At 43.2% G+C, this 15,011-nt stretch overlaps 1 protein-coding gene and 1 long non-coding RNA gene across 5 annotated transcripts in view; one reads left to right on the top strand and one right to left on the bottom strand.

Moving 5' to 3' along the window:
* The window catches only part of Pikfyve (phosphoinositide kinase, FYVE-type zinc finger containing), a 94,252-nt gene extending 89,755 nt beyond the window's left edge, over positions 1-4,497 (bottom strand). For 3 of the 4 annotated variants that reach the window (XM_052749699.1, XM_052749701.1, XM_052749700.1), the window contains exons 1-2: positions 4,354-4,491; positions 678-858 (exon numbers count right to left, since the gene is read on the bottom strand). In XM_052749699.1, coding sequence (XP_052605659.1) covers positions 678-849 — 172 coding nt within the window. In that variant the 5' untranslated portion in view covers positions 850-858; positions 4,354-4,491. Of the gene's footprint in view, positions 1-677; positions 859-4,353 lie in introns of all 4 variants that reach the window. The other variant, XM_052749702.1, reaches the window with a different exon arrangement.
* Positions 4,498-4,693: 196 nt separating this feature from the next.
* LOC128117617 (uncharacterized) lies at positions 4,694-14,941 on the top strand. The gene is made up of 2 exons (XR_008220850.1): positions 4,694-4,910; positions 10,482-14,941. It is a non-coding gene; the product is annotated as an uncharacterized LOC128117617 (long non-coding RNA).
* The last annotated feature ends 70 nt before the right edge of the window (positions 14,942-15,011 follow it).

Raw genomic sequence — 15,011 nt, 5'->3', positions numbered from 1 at the left:
GGGCAATATATGGCTATTTTTTTTTAATTCTTCCTGGTAAAAAATAAATAATATACTATTCAAGAACTCATTTTTAAATTAATTGTTCATTTGCTATCATTTACAACTTAATCCAATGAGTGTTAAATCTCAACAGGCCTGCTGACAGCTTCTAATTTGTTAAACATATAAACCATGCACTGCTGTTTAATTTTATTTCCTTAATTAAAATCTTTTTGTTATTAACACCTTCCTCAAAATAAGTTTCATTTTGTAAAGGTATAAAGTTGAAGCATATTAACAGAAAAAAATGTGGAAAAACTGCTTTCTCTTTTAAAAGGACCTCCTTCAGCTGGGTGGTGGTGGCACATACCTCTAGTCCCAGCACTCTGGGAGGCAGAGGCAGGTGAGTTTGAGGCCAGCCTGGTCTACAGAGCGAGTTCCAGGACAGGTTCCAAAGCTACACAGAGAAACTTTGTCACGAAAAACCAAAAAGAAGCCTTCAACCTTTTTAAATTCAATTCACACAAATAATTAATCAGATTACAATGAAATGCCACCTTTTCCTTCTGAAGATTTAGTGACCTGTGGTTAAAGCTACCACCTTGTTAACATTTCACTTCCTTGTAACAACACAGCACAACACTGAATGCAGAGAATCAAAACCGCATTTTCTGATTTGTAGAACTAAACCTTACCTTTGTTAAAACGGAAAAGATTTACAAAAGAACTATATGCTGACTTGAAGGGGGGCTCATCCTGGTCAGGAGTCAAGGGTTTAAAGTGAGTGAGATGAGAAGGACTAGTGGGGGAGCGAGGCAAATCATTAGCAGAGTCCAGTGTCGGGGACCTCTTATCATCTGTGGCCATTTCATGAGTCTAGAACGAAGGAGGGAAAAACATGAAAGGTCCTTAGACACTGTCCGAAGAACAGGCAAATACCCACACAGCCCAACGGTGTGATAATTCATGTCAATAAACACCAAAGAGTAATGAAATCTATTTCCACATATCCAAATTCAGGATTAAAAACACTGAGGTCTAGATGAAAACAGCCTCCACACTTAAAACTATGGCTATACGGGCCAACCTAATTTCAAAGATTACCATTCTAATTATTTTTACAATTAAAGTTAATTAAAACTTTGCAGGTAAGGCATAAATGTGAGCAGACAAAAAATTTTCCCATCGTTTATATCGTGTGTGTTTGTGTGTGTGTGTGTGTGTGTGTGTGTGTGTGTGTGTGTGTGTGTGTGTGGTTTTTATGGGGGGGAAAAAACAATACTTAATAGCCTTTTAAAGTTATAGGGGAAACTGACTTTATATAACATAAACTATTCAGCCTTATTTTACTTACGTATCTCAAGAAAAGAAAATCAGTCACCTCTTATGACATCTCTACGAAATCTGAGCAATTAGCTCTGGCAGTGCATGTGACAAGTATTCGATCAAAAAGCTGTCCGTTCTGCCCTCATAGACATGAACTTGGGATTCCCACATCTCCCCCACTTTAAGCCTAAACTCCAAAGATATTAAGGTAATGACCTTCTTAAAGGTATTTCTGTCTCTAAATAACCAAAAAACCGTAATTGGTCAAAGCAGTTAAGTTTAATCACCAAATGAAAGTCACAGAAAGGCACTGAGGCTTTCCCCCGCTTTAGAGTGAAAATTTAAAGACAAGTATCCTCTGGTGTGTTAGCCATTGGGATGCTACAGGTTATAATCTATACAAAGACGGACATCACACACTTCTAAAAGGTTTTCTCCTTCAAAATCCTATCAGTTCATTTTATTTCCTCAGTACTCTGGAAGTCACATAAGTTAGCCTTATTATTGCGTTCAACAGCTGCAGCAACTAAGGTACACCAAACCTAAAGCAATCTTCTTTGGGTGGATCAGAGCCCGGTCAGTAATAGACCTGTGACTATACGCCAAGTCCTGCTACAAAATTCTCAACTGTCTGCTAGTGATCAAAATTATTTTTGTAGCTCTTCACACTTCCAATTCTAGCTGTGTCCTCTTAACATTCAAGATTTCCCCAGATTATTAATACTACTGATTAGTAAATTAAAGCAGAAATGAAACCACTAGTTTGGCTGAGATTGTGCCAACAAGCACTTATTGGAAGGGATGGGGGAGAAAGGAGTAGAGAACCGCAATGGAGTAGGGGAAGGAAGAGGCAGGGAAAAGAGGGAGGCCAGGGAAGGAACCTCCAATATCATGTTCCACTGGGGAGATGACACGAGGTACTGTCTTAGTTAGGGTTACTACTGCTATGATGACACCATGACCAAAGTAACTTGGGGCAGAAAGGTTCCACACCATTGTTCATCACCACCAAAGGTGGTCAGCAGGGCAGGGACCTGGAGACAGGAACTGATGCAGAGGCCATGAGGAAGAACAGTTTACTTGTGAGCTCACCAAGGCTTGCTCAGGCTGCATGCTTTCTTATAGAAATCAGGACCACCAGCCCAGGAATGGCACCACCCACAATGGGCTGGCCCTTCCCCATCAATCACTAAAAAATGCCCTACAGGCTTGCCAAAGGCCCATCTTATGGAAGCATTTTTCAAGTGAGGTTCCCTCCTTTCAGAAGACTCTAGCTAGTGTCAAGTTGATACAAGAGCAGCCAATACAACTATCATAATAATTGATGCTCCACCATAAAGGGTTAAGATGGTGACTGATCAAATAAAAACTCAAGGTTTGGTTTGGTTTTGTCTTAAAGACCACCAGAGGGAAGGATGTGATGGCACTAAAAACCCTCGTGTTTCTAAACACAGCCTATTCCAATTCCACTAAAGTACCAACAAAAGCACGTTGACACATCTGGCGAAGGAGTCTTAGAATTACTTCTAAAAGTTGTCTATAGCCACAACTTTCAATAAGCTTTGGAAATATGAAGGTAAAAATTAGCATGAAAGCACAGGACCAAGTGCCGTCTCCAAAACATAAATATAATCACATAGAATTAATCTTAATAATTACATGCCACCAGCATCCAAAAAAATTACAACTCTGATTTTTAGCAGCATAATAACTGTTTATGCTGTAAAGCATGGCTTTTTCTGCATGCATAATTAGAAATATTAACCTACTTATCCAACGACTTCTGCAGTGTCACCAACTACGTGTCTCTTTTTTTACTGCAAGGAGAGCATGGTATATGCAGACTTGCTACACAGTATCTTGGTGAAGCAAATCAGTAAACGCGTCCACTTATTAAAGTGTAGAAAATAACTTGATGCATCAGCTCATATAAAAGCTTTAGGTGAAAATCCAAGTGTCAGCCTAGTCAAACGTTATCTATTAACGCAGGACAGTTGAATATGAATGATGGTCGCTCCCATCAAGAAAAGGTTTTTGTTCATTTTTGACCCGTGCACAACAGAAACACTAAAGGAAAACCACTGTGTGATCCCTGTAACTTTTCCAGAAAAAGGAAGAAAGAGGGAGAGAAAGGAGAAAAAAAAAAAAAAAAACCTCAGGAAATTAGTCTTGCTTCTCAAAAAAGGCCTGACCTTTGTCTTTGTCACAAGTCTGAACCTAAGAGAAAAAAAAACCTAAGAGTCCCTCCCTCCTTCCCTCCCTCTTCCTGGGGAGTGACAGGAAAAGTAGTAGTACAGGAGAGGCAGAAAGATTCAAATAAATGGGAAACAAGACGGGGTGATTTGCTAGGCGCCTACCTCTTCTGTCAATAAAACCAACACAAGATGCACCGAATGAATCAACCTTTATCATTCAACACATAACACACAAGAGACACAGCAATAACCTGCTTTGTACAGAATTTGCACCTGCCCTGGATGTCTTAAGAACCTGAATAGGACAGACGACCCTAAATTCCTAAGCGCATCCATCAAAAGTTTCATTTCCATCCTTTCTTGGGAAAGGGGGATCGACTGCTGGCTGGGAAACCAAGTCTCTTCCTCAAAAAAACACAAAGTCGAAGCGAAAGAACCTCAAAGTCAGAAACGAGCGTTCAAGCTGATGGACACACGCCAAGTTTGGAATGGTGTCTGTGGGTCTGAACTTTCTTTTCCCAGCCTGGGGCTGCACCACCCCCCGAGACTGAGCTCACCCGCTCAGAGGAAAAGAAGACGGTCCACCTCCGAAACAAGTTCGGGCACTAGGGAAACAGAGGAGCAAGAGAACTCCCGGTGTGCCAAGGAAGCCTCTGCAGGAGGTGGCCCGGCCAGCTCCCACCCTGTCCCACCACACAGGGCCAGCAGGCATTCAGGAGCCCCCTGGGCGAGCCTCGGCCGCGGAGCCTCGCTCGGGCCCTCGCCATCCCTCCCGCCCTGCTCGGCGTCCCACGCCGGCCTTCCTCCCACTGCGGGGCCCCGCCGGCCCACGCCACGCTGCCTCCCTTACCTTCGCCTCCCGCCCCGGCCCCGCCGGCCTCCCGCCACCCCGGCCTCCGCTTCACCCCGCTCGGCCCGAAGCCGCCGCCAGGAGCAGCGCCGGCTTTCCCAGGCGGCGGGCGGTTGCTCCAAGAAGCCAAAGGCTTTACGCGGTAGCTGCGGCTTCTCGCTTCCGCCCACCGCCGCCAGGCTCCGCCCGATCCCCCCTCCCAGCCAATCAGAAACCTGCTCTGAGGTCCGGCCCCGCCCACGCCTCCCCGCCCTCCGGGCCTTCCGATCAGATGTTCAGGCAGAAGGAATCCAACCCGGAGAGTATCGTCCCAGACTCCCCCCCCCCCCCCCAGCCTCGGTGGACTTAAGGCTGCTTCAGCCTTCCCGAAGGAAGCGGGAGGACGACGGTGCACGTGAGCATCACGCGTGCGGGTCACAGGGTGACGCGCGGGGCACCCGACGTCAGCCGGACCGCCGTTACCGTAAGTGTTCAACACTGTGAGCACTCTCAATAAGGGACCGCTACCCGCGAGCTCCCTTGGACCGGCGTTCACCTGAGTAGCCTAGAGCGAAGAGGTGGGTGGATGGATGGATGGCTTTCGGGATGCTTTCTCAGGACTCCGCTAAAAGCAACCCTGTGACTTCGGACAAATTGCTTATTTCTCTAGGCCTCAGACTTCGGGTGGGTAAAGGCCGGTTAAATTAAAGGCAGCATTCACTCCGTGGTTTTTGTTTGTTTGTTTGTGGTTGTTGTTCTTTTGAAAGTTAGGTAAAAACAGTGCATGTAAAGCAGTCGGCACAGAGCCTGACCCAAGTCATGTTGACGCTATAGTTTTTTGTTGGTTTTTTTTTTTAATTCGGGTTTGTGTGACAGATAAAGTTATCAAGCCCCGACTTGCTCAGCTTGGTATGAACATGACCCGTTATTTTTGTCCTGCCCAAAAGGGCTGTGCAATTAAAAGTAGAAAACAAGCTAAAACCTGCTCATGTTTTCAGTGAGGGATTAGCGGGGGAGCTTTGAAAGGACTCTGGAGGGTGGTGTCTTTTGACTTTGATTCTGTGGATCCTGTTCCTCAAGAATTTTGGCAGATCCCACCCAGCTTTCCCCAGTTGTTCTTTTCAGCGCTGGAAAGTACCACCAAACCCTGAAGCTAGGGGCTGCTGCAACTCCTGGTCCCGATCCTTCGCCGGGCCCTTGATTCTTGTCCTCAGCGCCCTCTCGCCGCGTTTGACATTCATTACAGCTTTGCCTAGCCACTCCCGGGCTGTCTTTTTCCCCTGAGAGTTTCATCTATACCATGAACTACCATGGGTGCATCCCTTAACCTAATCACCTCCACCACACGTCTACCTGCAACCACACCTGTCTGGGCCTGCCTCCCTCCTTCATAGATCATTGCTTTTTCTTTCTCAGCTTTATCTGTCCAGCCTTATATCCCTGGGGGCTTGCAGTGTCTCATCAACCAAATCTTTCCCAATAACTCCTTCCTTGGCTTGTGAACATGCTCACGCATTTTCCTTTAATAAAATTTTTTTTAAAAAAAAATTCTTAAATGAGTCCACCAGGTGCTTATATCTCACAAACCTACAATAAATTATAAAATAAACCAAGAGAACACCATAGATAAGCCAGCTGCTCCAAGTCTCCTAAACAAACACTGTTTCAAGTTTTGTGTGTGTGTGTGTGTGTGTGTGTGTGTGTGTGTGTGTGTGTGTGTGTGTGTGTGTTCTGTACAGGTGACCAGGAAGTCCAGATTCGTCTGAAGTTGGAGTTATAGAAGGTAGTGAGCCCCCAAATGTGGGTGCTAGGAATCAAACTTGGGTCCTATGTAAAAAGCAGTAACATGAAACCATCTCTCCAGCTCAACTAACATTTTCTGAGTCATTAATTGGACCAGCAATTCATATGCTGGGTAGGTACTCCACTAAGAATAAAGCTGCGACCATAATACAGTCTGTGTTCCCCAGAAGTTTACACTCCCCTATCTACATTAGCATGCACTTTAATTTCTGTGGAAATTTTGATTTCTCTTTGGGGAAAGAAAACAGTTTGGGTTCTTACCTCATACTAGACATCAAAAAAAAAATTCTTGCTGAGCTGGAATATAGTATATACCCACATGCTTCTATATTTTGTAATTGCTTACACTTTACTGAAATTTGCTAGCTTTTCCTTCTCTTTATATCAATTATTATCGATATTGACTTTTCTTTTTCTTCCAGTAATACCCTAATTCAGCACTGTCACTGTTCAGTTTAATCAAGTTGCCCCTGATTTGACCAGTGGGAGCCCCTCATGAAAACTCCTGGGTGTATTTGCCATGACTCTGAGTATTTGCTTTCCATTTTGTATTTTCCCACCCCCAACAACCACCTTTCCACCCTCTTCTTCTTTCTAAGATTAACCTTTTTAAAACTCTACACATGAGATCTTGCAGGATTTTTCTTTCTGATGTATTTCACTTAATGTAGTGTCCTCCAGGTTAGGTATGCTGCCACAAGTGACAGTTCCTTCTTTTTTTAATTTGTATTTATTGTATGTTCAAAGTCGTGTGGGCAGGGTGCACACACGTATGGAGGCCACAGGTCAGTCTCAGACATTGTTTCTCAGTTGCCACAGGCCTTGTTTTTGAGACAGGGTCTCCCATTGGCCTGGAGCTCACCAGGTTGATGATGATAGCTGGCTAGAAAGCCCCAGGGACCTGCCTGTCTTCATTTCCCAGCACTGGGACTATGAGCATGCACTACCACACCTGTGTTTTGGGAGTTTTTGGTTTGGTTTGGTTTGGTTTGTTTTGGTTTGGTTTTGTTTTGTTTTCCGAGACAGGGTTTCTCTGTGTAGTTTTGGTGCCTGTCCTGGAACTAGCTCTGTAGACCAGGCTGGCCTCAAACTCACAGAGATCCATCTGGCTCTGCCTCCCAAGAGCTGGGATTAAAGGCATGTGCTACCACCACCTGGCTACACACCTTTGTTTTTTATGTGTGTTCTGGGTATCAACTCAGGGCCTAAACTCTCACTCCAACCTATTATCTCTCTCTCTCTCTCTCTCTCTCTCTCTCTCTCTCTCTCTCTCTCTCTCTCTCTCTCTCTCTGAGGATGAGTAGTAGTATGCTATGCAAATATGCCACATTTTTCTTTACCCATTCCTTCAGTGATGGGTACTTGGGTTAGGTATGCCTCCTGACTGCCATGGGTCATTTGACAATGAAAATAGGGGTACATGTACCTGTCTCTCCAACACACTCATCTCACTTCTTTTGTATGTATACACTAAAATGAAATCACTGAATCATGTGGAATTTCTATTTTTTGAGGAACTTGAATTTTGTTTTCCATAATGGCTGCCCCCAATGTCTATTCCCACCAACAATATGCATGAATGCCCTTTTCTCCATTCCCTTGTCAAAACTTGTTATAATAATAGCCGCTCAGATAGATGTTAGGCTATGATATCTCCGTGTGGTTTTAATTTACATTTTTCTGATTGCTAGTGATTTTTATCTTTTTTATATGTCCGTCTTAGTTACAATTCTTATTGCTGTGAAGAGACACCATGCCTACGATAACTCATAAATAAAAACATTTAATTGAGGTGGCTTGCTTACCGTTTCAGAGGTTCAGCTTATTATCATCAGGATGGGGGCATGGCAGCCTGCAGGCAGATGTGGTGCTGGAGCTGAGAGTCCTACATCTTGACTCAGAGGCAACAGGAAGTTTACTGGCTCACTGAGCAGTATTCCAAGCATAGGAAACCTCAAAGCCCACCCCCACAGTGACACACTTCCTCCAACAAGGCCACACCTCTTCATAGTGCCACTGCCTTTGGGGGCCATTTTATTTCAAACCACCGCAATGTCTCAGGAGTGTTTGCTTTTTCCTGCCCTTTTTCCAGTTTATAACTTTGTTAGGGTTTTTCACTATTGAGTTCCTTGAACACATTGGGTAATGGCAGCTTACCAGATGTATGGGTTTGTAAATATTCTCTTCCATTCCACAGGTTGTCTCTTCAGTGTTGTTTTTCTAGCCTTTCAGAGCATTTTATTTTTATATAATCCTATTTGTCTGTTTTGCTTTTCTTGCCTAAATTTCTGGGTTATACACAATAAAAATAAAAACCACTGCCCAGGCCAATGTCATGAGGCTTTCTGCTTGGGTTTTTTTTCTACTAATTTGCATTTTCAGGTCTTACGTTTAGATATTGTCTTAGGGGTTTTTGTTTGTTTGTTTGTTTTTTATTGCTGTGAGGAAACATAACCACAGAAACTCTTATAAAGAAAACATTTAGTTGGGGTGGCTCACTTACAGTTTCAGAGGTTCAGTCCATCATCATCATGATGGGGAGCATGGTGGCATGCAGGCAGATGTGGTGCTGGAGTAGTAGCTGAGAATCCTACGTCTTTCAGGCAACACTAAGCAAAGCTTAAGCAAAACACCTCAAAGCCTGCCTCCACTGTGACACACTTCCTCCAACAAGGCCATCCCTACTTTAACAAAGCCACACCTCTAATGGTGCCACTTTCTTTGGGGGACATTTTCTTTAAAACTACCACAGATATTTAATCCAGTTCATTTTTAATACAGTGTGAAATATGGATTCATTCTTGTACAAGTGGGTATTCAGTTTTTCCCATAAGATTCATAGAACAGACTATCCTTTCCCTAGGGTTTTCCAAATAATAAGTTTATCACAAGTAGATTTATTTCTGCTCTCCTTGTTCCATTGGTCTACTTGTCTGTTTTTAATGCCGAGATCATGCTATTTTGATTACCATAGCTTTGTACTATGCTTTGAAGTCAGTGGTGTGTCATGTGTACAGCTTCTTTTTGTTCAAGATTACTTTGGCAATTTAGGGTCTTTTGTTTTTTTTATTTATTTATTATTTTTGGTTTTTGATTTTTTTGAGACAGGTTTCACTGTTTAGACTTGGCTGTTCTGGAACTCACTCTGTATCCAGGCTGGCCTGGAACTGACAAAGATCCTCCTGACTCTGCCTCCGGAGCACTGGAATTAAAAGTGTGTGCCACCACCACCCAGCAAGAATTTTTCAAGAGACAGCATTGGATCTGCTGGTTGTTTTACATAGTATATATTTACAGCATTACCTCTTCCAATGCACACACACAGAATGCCCTCCTAGATTAAGTCAAACACTGTCTCTGTTTATCTCTGTTTATTTCTTCAGGGTTTTTTTTTAAAAAATCTGTTTTATAGTTTACAGTATCACCTTTGTAAAGTTAATTTATTTCTAAGCATTTTATTTTATTTTTTGCTTTTTTTTTTTTTTTTTTTTTTTTTGCTTTTTCAAGACAGAGTTTCTCTGTGTAGTCCTTGCTTTCTTGGAACTTGATTTGTAGACCAGGTGGACTTGAACTCATGTAGATAGATCCTCCTGCCTTTGCCTCCAAGTGCTGAGCTAAAGGTGTGTGCCACCACACCCGGCTAGCATGTTAACTTAGCTATTACAAGTAAGATTATCCTCTTGATTTCTTTTGAGGAGTTTATCATTGGTGAATAAAAATGCTATTGGCTTTTGTGTGTTGGTTGTAAGCATCCAAGGCTACTGAATTTCACTGCTTCTAACAGGCTTTTGATCCCATCTTTAAGATTTTCCATATCTAAGATAATACCATCTACCGACAGGGCATTTTAATTTCTCCTTCCTCATCTGGATACCTGTTTGCTTGTACCTTTCCTGATTGCTGTACTGTAAGTGTGTTGAGAAGGGACAAGAGTGGCCATCCTTGTCTGATTGTGCACAAGGCTTTCAATTTCCACAGTTAACTGTGATGTTAGCCACTGACCTATGGAGTACAGTCCTTCTTGACATGTTGAAGACACACATTTATTTTCTGACTCAGCGGACTCATTTCCAACATTACCTGTCCAGTGCCTATGTTAATATTCTGATCCCACCTCTTGGCGCCACCCTGTGTCCTGACAAAAGGAAAAATTCTCTCTCTCTCTCTCTCTCTCTCTCTCTCTCTCTCTCTCTCTCTCCCTCTCCCAATAAAGCTCTAGAAAGGTAACTATGGCTCATGACTCTTCTGTCAACCATACATCCAGCACTCTCTTCCATTGGCATGGCCGCCGCAGGCATCGGCCAGCCATGAGCACCACCGCTTAACCAACATTTGGTGCCGTTCAGACTCGGATAGACCACCAAGGACCTGCTGTGACCGCTGCCGCTTGCCGCCTCCTCCCCCATCCAGCAAGACCGTGAGACTGCAAGCGCACACGTGTCCCTCGCCTCCGCTGGACCCCCACACACCTATCACTACTGCTACCACCATGATTCTTCACCACAGTGAGTCTGCTGTTCTTGAGGCTGTAGTCTGAGCTATCTTTGCGACGGACACCCCGGAGGTTTGTCCTCGAACTGTGCTGGCAACTGCAGGCACATTTTCACTCCTGACAAGGGGGTAAATGCTGTCTCGGGTCCACCGTGGACCAACTGCAGCACAGCCGCTGTAGCCCTCACCATTCCTGGATGAAGAGGATCTGTGACTTGAGCTGATTCATAGATCCTTCTTCACTCTTGGGGATGCCCGAGATTGGAGTCTGATCCTGGTTTGTTATTTTAATTTTTTATTTTTCTCTCGGCTACAGCCATGGGACAAAGGGGCGGATATATTTACTACCTACATTGGCAGATAGGGGCGGGGGGGGTACCGATAAATCTGGCCACATAACAGTGTCCCGGGAACTTCTGCCAACAAATGAGCAAAAGCCATAGAACAAAGGGGCAGGTACCGGTAAATTTGACCGCATAACAGCTTCACGGTACTGATAAATCAGGTCGCATAACAGTGTCATGGGAACTTCTGCCAGCTAACAGGCAAATAAAAGAGTTACTTTATCCCCAAGCTTTCTGCTAAAGCTCTAAACCCTTCTCCCTCCCCACTTCTGCGTCTGCCACATGCAACCTTTTCTGTCTGACTTCTGCCGGCAGTGGGTGGGCCCAAATGGGCAGGATTGGGCGGCTTCTACTGACGCTCGTCCTAACTCACCTTAACTCTACCCACTCATTCTCAAACTGCCTTGAGAGACACAGACAGGTCTGGTAGCGGCTAAGATCCATACAGATAAGTTTACAGTAGTCAGGATGGCTCTTAAGGCAAAAATCAGCTTATAGCCTCAAACAAGTCTTCCAAAAGGATCGGTTTATAGTCTGCCTCCTGGCAGATCTTCCAAAAGCTGTCTTTAAGCCAACAAGCATCAGGAAAAAAAAAATTTAGGACATGGAGTAAAATCCGTCTCTTGTTCCCCAGACCTCCCCGACTAAAACTTAAGCATCTGGAGAGCAAGGCTCCTGACCCCACAGGCAAAAGAGTCATCTATGGCATTTAAGGTGTGCCAGGGAAGAGATAAAAGCCCAAAAACTAAATTGCCAAGTGCTGGCACTTGCTGACTCCCGAAAGCTGTTGGGTCCCTGTTTTAAGTGAGGAAAAAGGCCCCGGGCTAGCGAATGCCCTACCAGGCCATCAACAGCCTTGTTAAAAGTGCTGCCTAGAAAGACAACCAGTCAGCTGACTGCCCCCAGGCGCCAAGACGCATGGGTACATCAAGCTAAGACCTCTAGCAGACCTAGGCTTGGCTACAGACATGACAGTGAACCCAGAACGCAGCAGGGAAGCGATCCATTTCTTTCCTCCTGGACACCAAAACCACTGACTCAGTCCTGGGAGTTTTGGGATGCCACCTCTCCTTTATTGTTGGGTACAGAGGACAGTCTTACCCACCTCACCAGATTTAATTGCACTTTCAGAGTTACTTAATGAAAAAGATTTCCAGCTAAGATAAGAGCTCGTTGTCTCACTTCAGATCCACTGCCTGTGTTTCTCACGTGCATACAGACAGGGCCCTGATCTTTGCCTTGTCCCTAATTCCAAAAAAATAAGTTCTCATGCACCACGAGCTTTTCTCTTCCCAGTGCCCCATTCTAACTCACTGTTCAGCCAATGATACAGGACTACCACAGAACCAGAGTCCAGAGATCATCAAGTAAGAAACTGTAACAGCTAAAAGGTATTTATATCCCCAGACCCAAAAGCATCTGGGTGCTACAAAAAGACTTTAATGTAAACATCTATTACTGTGAGATGCTTTTAACAATTGATCACCTGTCTCCTGGATGCCAAACTAGTAAAGGAAACAGGTGCTTTAAATTAATCTGTCTCTGATAAAACTTAACATGTTTCAAAATCCATCTGGACAGGCCATATCTACCTCAGATAAATGCCAACATAAAATAATAATGATTCTTTTCTCTCTAAACTTTTTTCTGTGTCACCAACATCTTGTCAAACAGAAAGTTCCCAGCCACAGCCAAGAGGGATACATGTCTCCAGAGAAAACGTATGACAGACAGCATCCCACAACGCCTGTCTACCTCGGAAGACTCCCCTTCTCCATTCCCCCAGAGCCAACCGACGTCCAAAAGTCAGCTGGAAGCAGTTTTTGAGAGAAACGATGCCCCTATTCCCATCTACCTGCTTTTTTTATAATAAGCGAAAGTCTGGGATGTAAGGATTCTGTCCTTAATCACCTTATGTCACCAGCACCAGCGTTCCAGCTTAAAAAGTAGACGTGCCCTCTGTGTGTTCTCTCCTTTTCCGCACTCTCTCCTTCCGTATCCCCCCCAGCCTCTCTCTCTCTCTCTCTCTCTCTCTCTCTCTCTCTCTCTCTCTGTCTGTCTCCCTCTCCCAATAAAGCTCTAGAAAGGTAACTGTGGCTCGTGACTCTTCCGTCTCACCAATACATCGAGCACTCTCCTCCATCAGCATGGTCGCCGTGGGCGGAGGCCAGCCACGAGAGACACCGCTTAACCAACAGTTACTTCCCTTCATTTTGTTTATTTGCACTTGCTTATTTTGCATATATATGTATGAATATCTACTTTGGAAGGAAATGCCTACTGAACCATCTTGCCAGCCCAGTACCTTGTTTTTGTTTGTTTGTTTTCAGATGACCAAAATGAAAAAAAAATAGCCTTGGAATTTTATGGGAATCCCATCATCTGGATGAGTGTCTCATAGCCAAACAGATGCTAAGAGACATTTTGGACCCAGGTTTCTATTAATGTTTACAGCAGTGTTTTTGCTCCAGACAGTATTTAAATAGTTAGATTTTTTTATTGAGTAAATGAAAACAAATGATAGCAAGTCACGCTAATGGAAATGCAGTGAGCTAAGTGAATATAAGCAATGAACTTCATATTCACATTTTTAGCGGTAATGTAATTTCAGCCAAACATCAGTTGTTAAATCTAATTGTTACTGATAATGGTAAGGTCCTGTTTTGTGATGCCAGAGCAAGGCAGTAGGGTCAAAGCACTTGTCCTGTGAGCCTTTTGACCTGTTCCATCTCCAGAACCTACAACTTTCAAAAAAATTGTCCTCTGACTTCCATATCCTTGTTGTGGCATGGACATTCCCACACTCACATATTACATACAAATGATTATCGTTAAAATGTTTTGTAATTTTCTTCCAGTCGTTTTGCCCATAAGCTTATTATTTTATGATTCTATAAGAGCTTCAGCATAAGAATATGTATGGTTTTACCCATATATTTATTTGTGGGTAGGGTATTGTTTGTTCTTGATTTTGAAACGGGGTCTGACTGACTTGGACCTCATTAGGTGGACAAGGCTTGCCTGGACCTTGTGGCAATCCTGCTCTGTTTCCTCAGTGTAGGGAATACAAATATGCACTACTAAATCTGGTTACTTTGTAATACGTTAATGGAAGTCCATTCTAGGCATCTAAATATTCTCCTTTAGTGATATATCAGTTCATGCACTGTAGCCCTTGGAAACATGCTTTCAGATGGTGACATGTTCATAAGTGCCATATTTCCTATCTCAGTGTCTTAGAGACAGATGTTCAGTCCATGCCTAGCAAATATTTAGAACTTGATGGAAGATGTTTATGTTTAAATTGACCTTCGCTCTGATATTCTATGCATTCTTTTTACCTTTTCCATCACATATAATCAATACTTCTTATTGTGTTATATTCTGTTTCCTGAATTTATTCTAGAATGCTTTCTAGAACAAGAATGGATATGAATACTTATTTCTAGTAATAAACAAAAGAATAACCAATATGAGCCTGATGCAGTAGGAAGTAACATTTACAATCTCATGTGATTTAGGATATGAGATTAGAGGTTAAAGTATAAATAAACACACCTTCTAATCATTTCATAAAAATAAATGGAAGTGGCCACTAGTATCCGGTTAATCCATTCAAACAGGATATTAAAATAATCCATGTACTTTATTCCTTTTCCACCTGGGGAAATACTAGTGCCCTCTAGCGTCCAAAATGCATCTTGCTAACTGTCCTGTATTCATAACTTTACAATGTTGGACGTTTTAAAGGTGAATTTGGGAACGTTAACCTTGAGCAATCAAAGATCTTTTGTTCTACAAGTCTACAAATATTCTTGTTTTCAAGACTAAGGAACACAGACAGAAAATAAATATCTGAAGAGATAGGAATATTTTTAATCCACTCTTAGAAGTCTAAGATCCTGTATCCTGTGTCTCCGGTGCAGCTTCATCGGAACCTAGAAAATAAACTTTATTGTATTCCATGGCAATTGGTGAGTGGGGCTTATTTGTAAGTAGTAACAGTTGGGAATATAGATCTTTGGTAGTAGAGGGAATTAC

The sequence above is a fragment of the Peromyscus californicus genome, unplaced genomic scaffold (assembly GCF_007827085.1).
Source record: "Peromyscus californicus insignis strain IS unplaced genomic scaffold, ASM782708v3 Scaffold_21__1_contigs__length_65335640, whole genome shotgun sequence".
Classification (NCBI taxonomy): domain Eukaryota; kingdom Metazoa; phylum Chordata; class Mammalia; order Rodentia; family Cricetidae; genus Peromyscus; species Peromyscus californicus.
The sequence above is the reverse complement of the archived record's forward strand: the minus strand, read 5'-3'. Positions and strand labels throughout refer to the sequence as shown.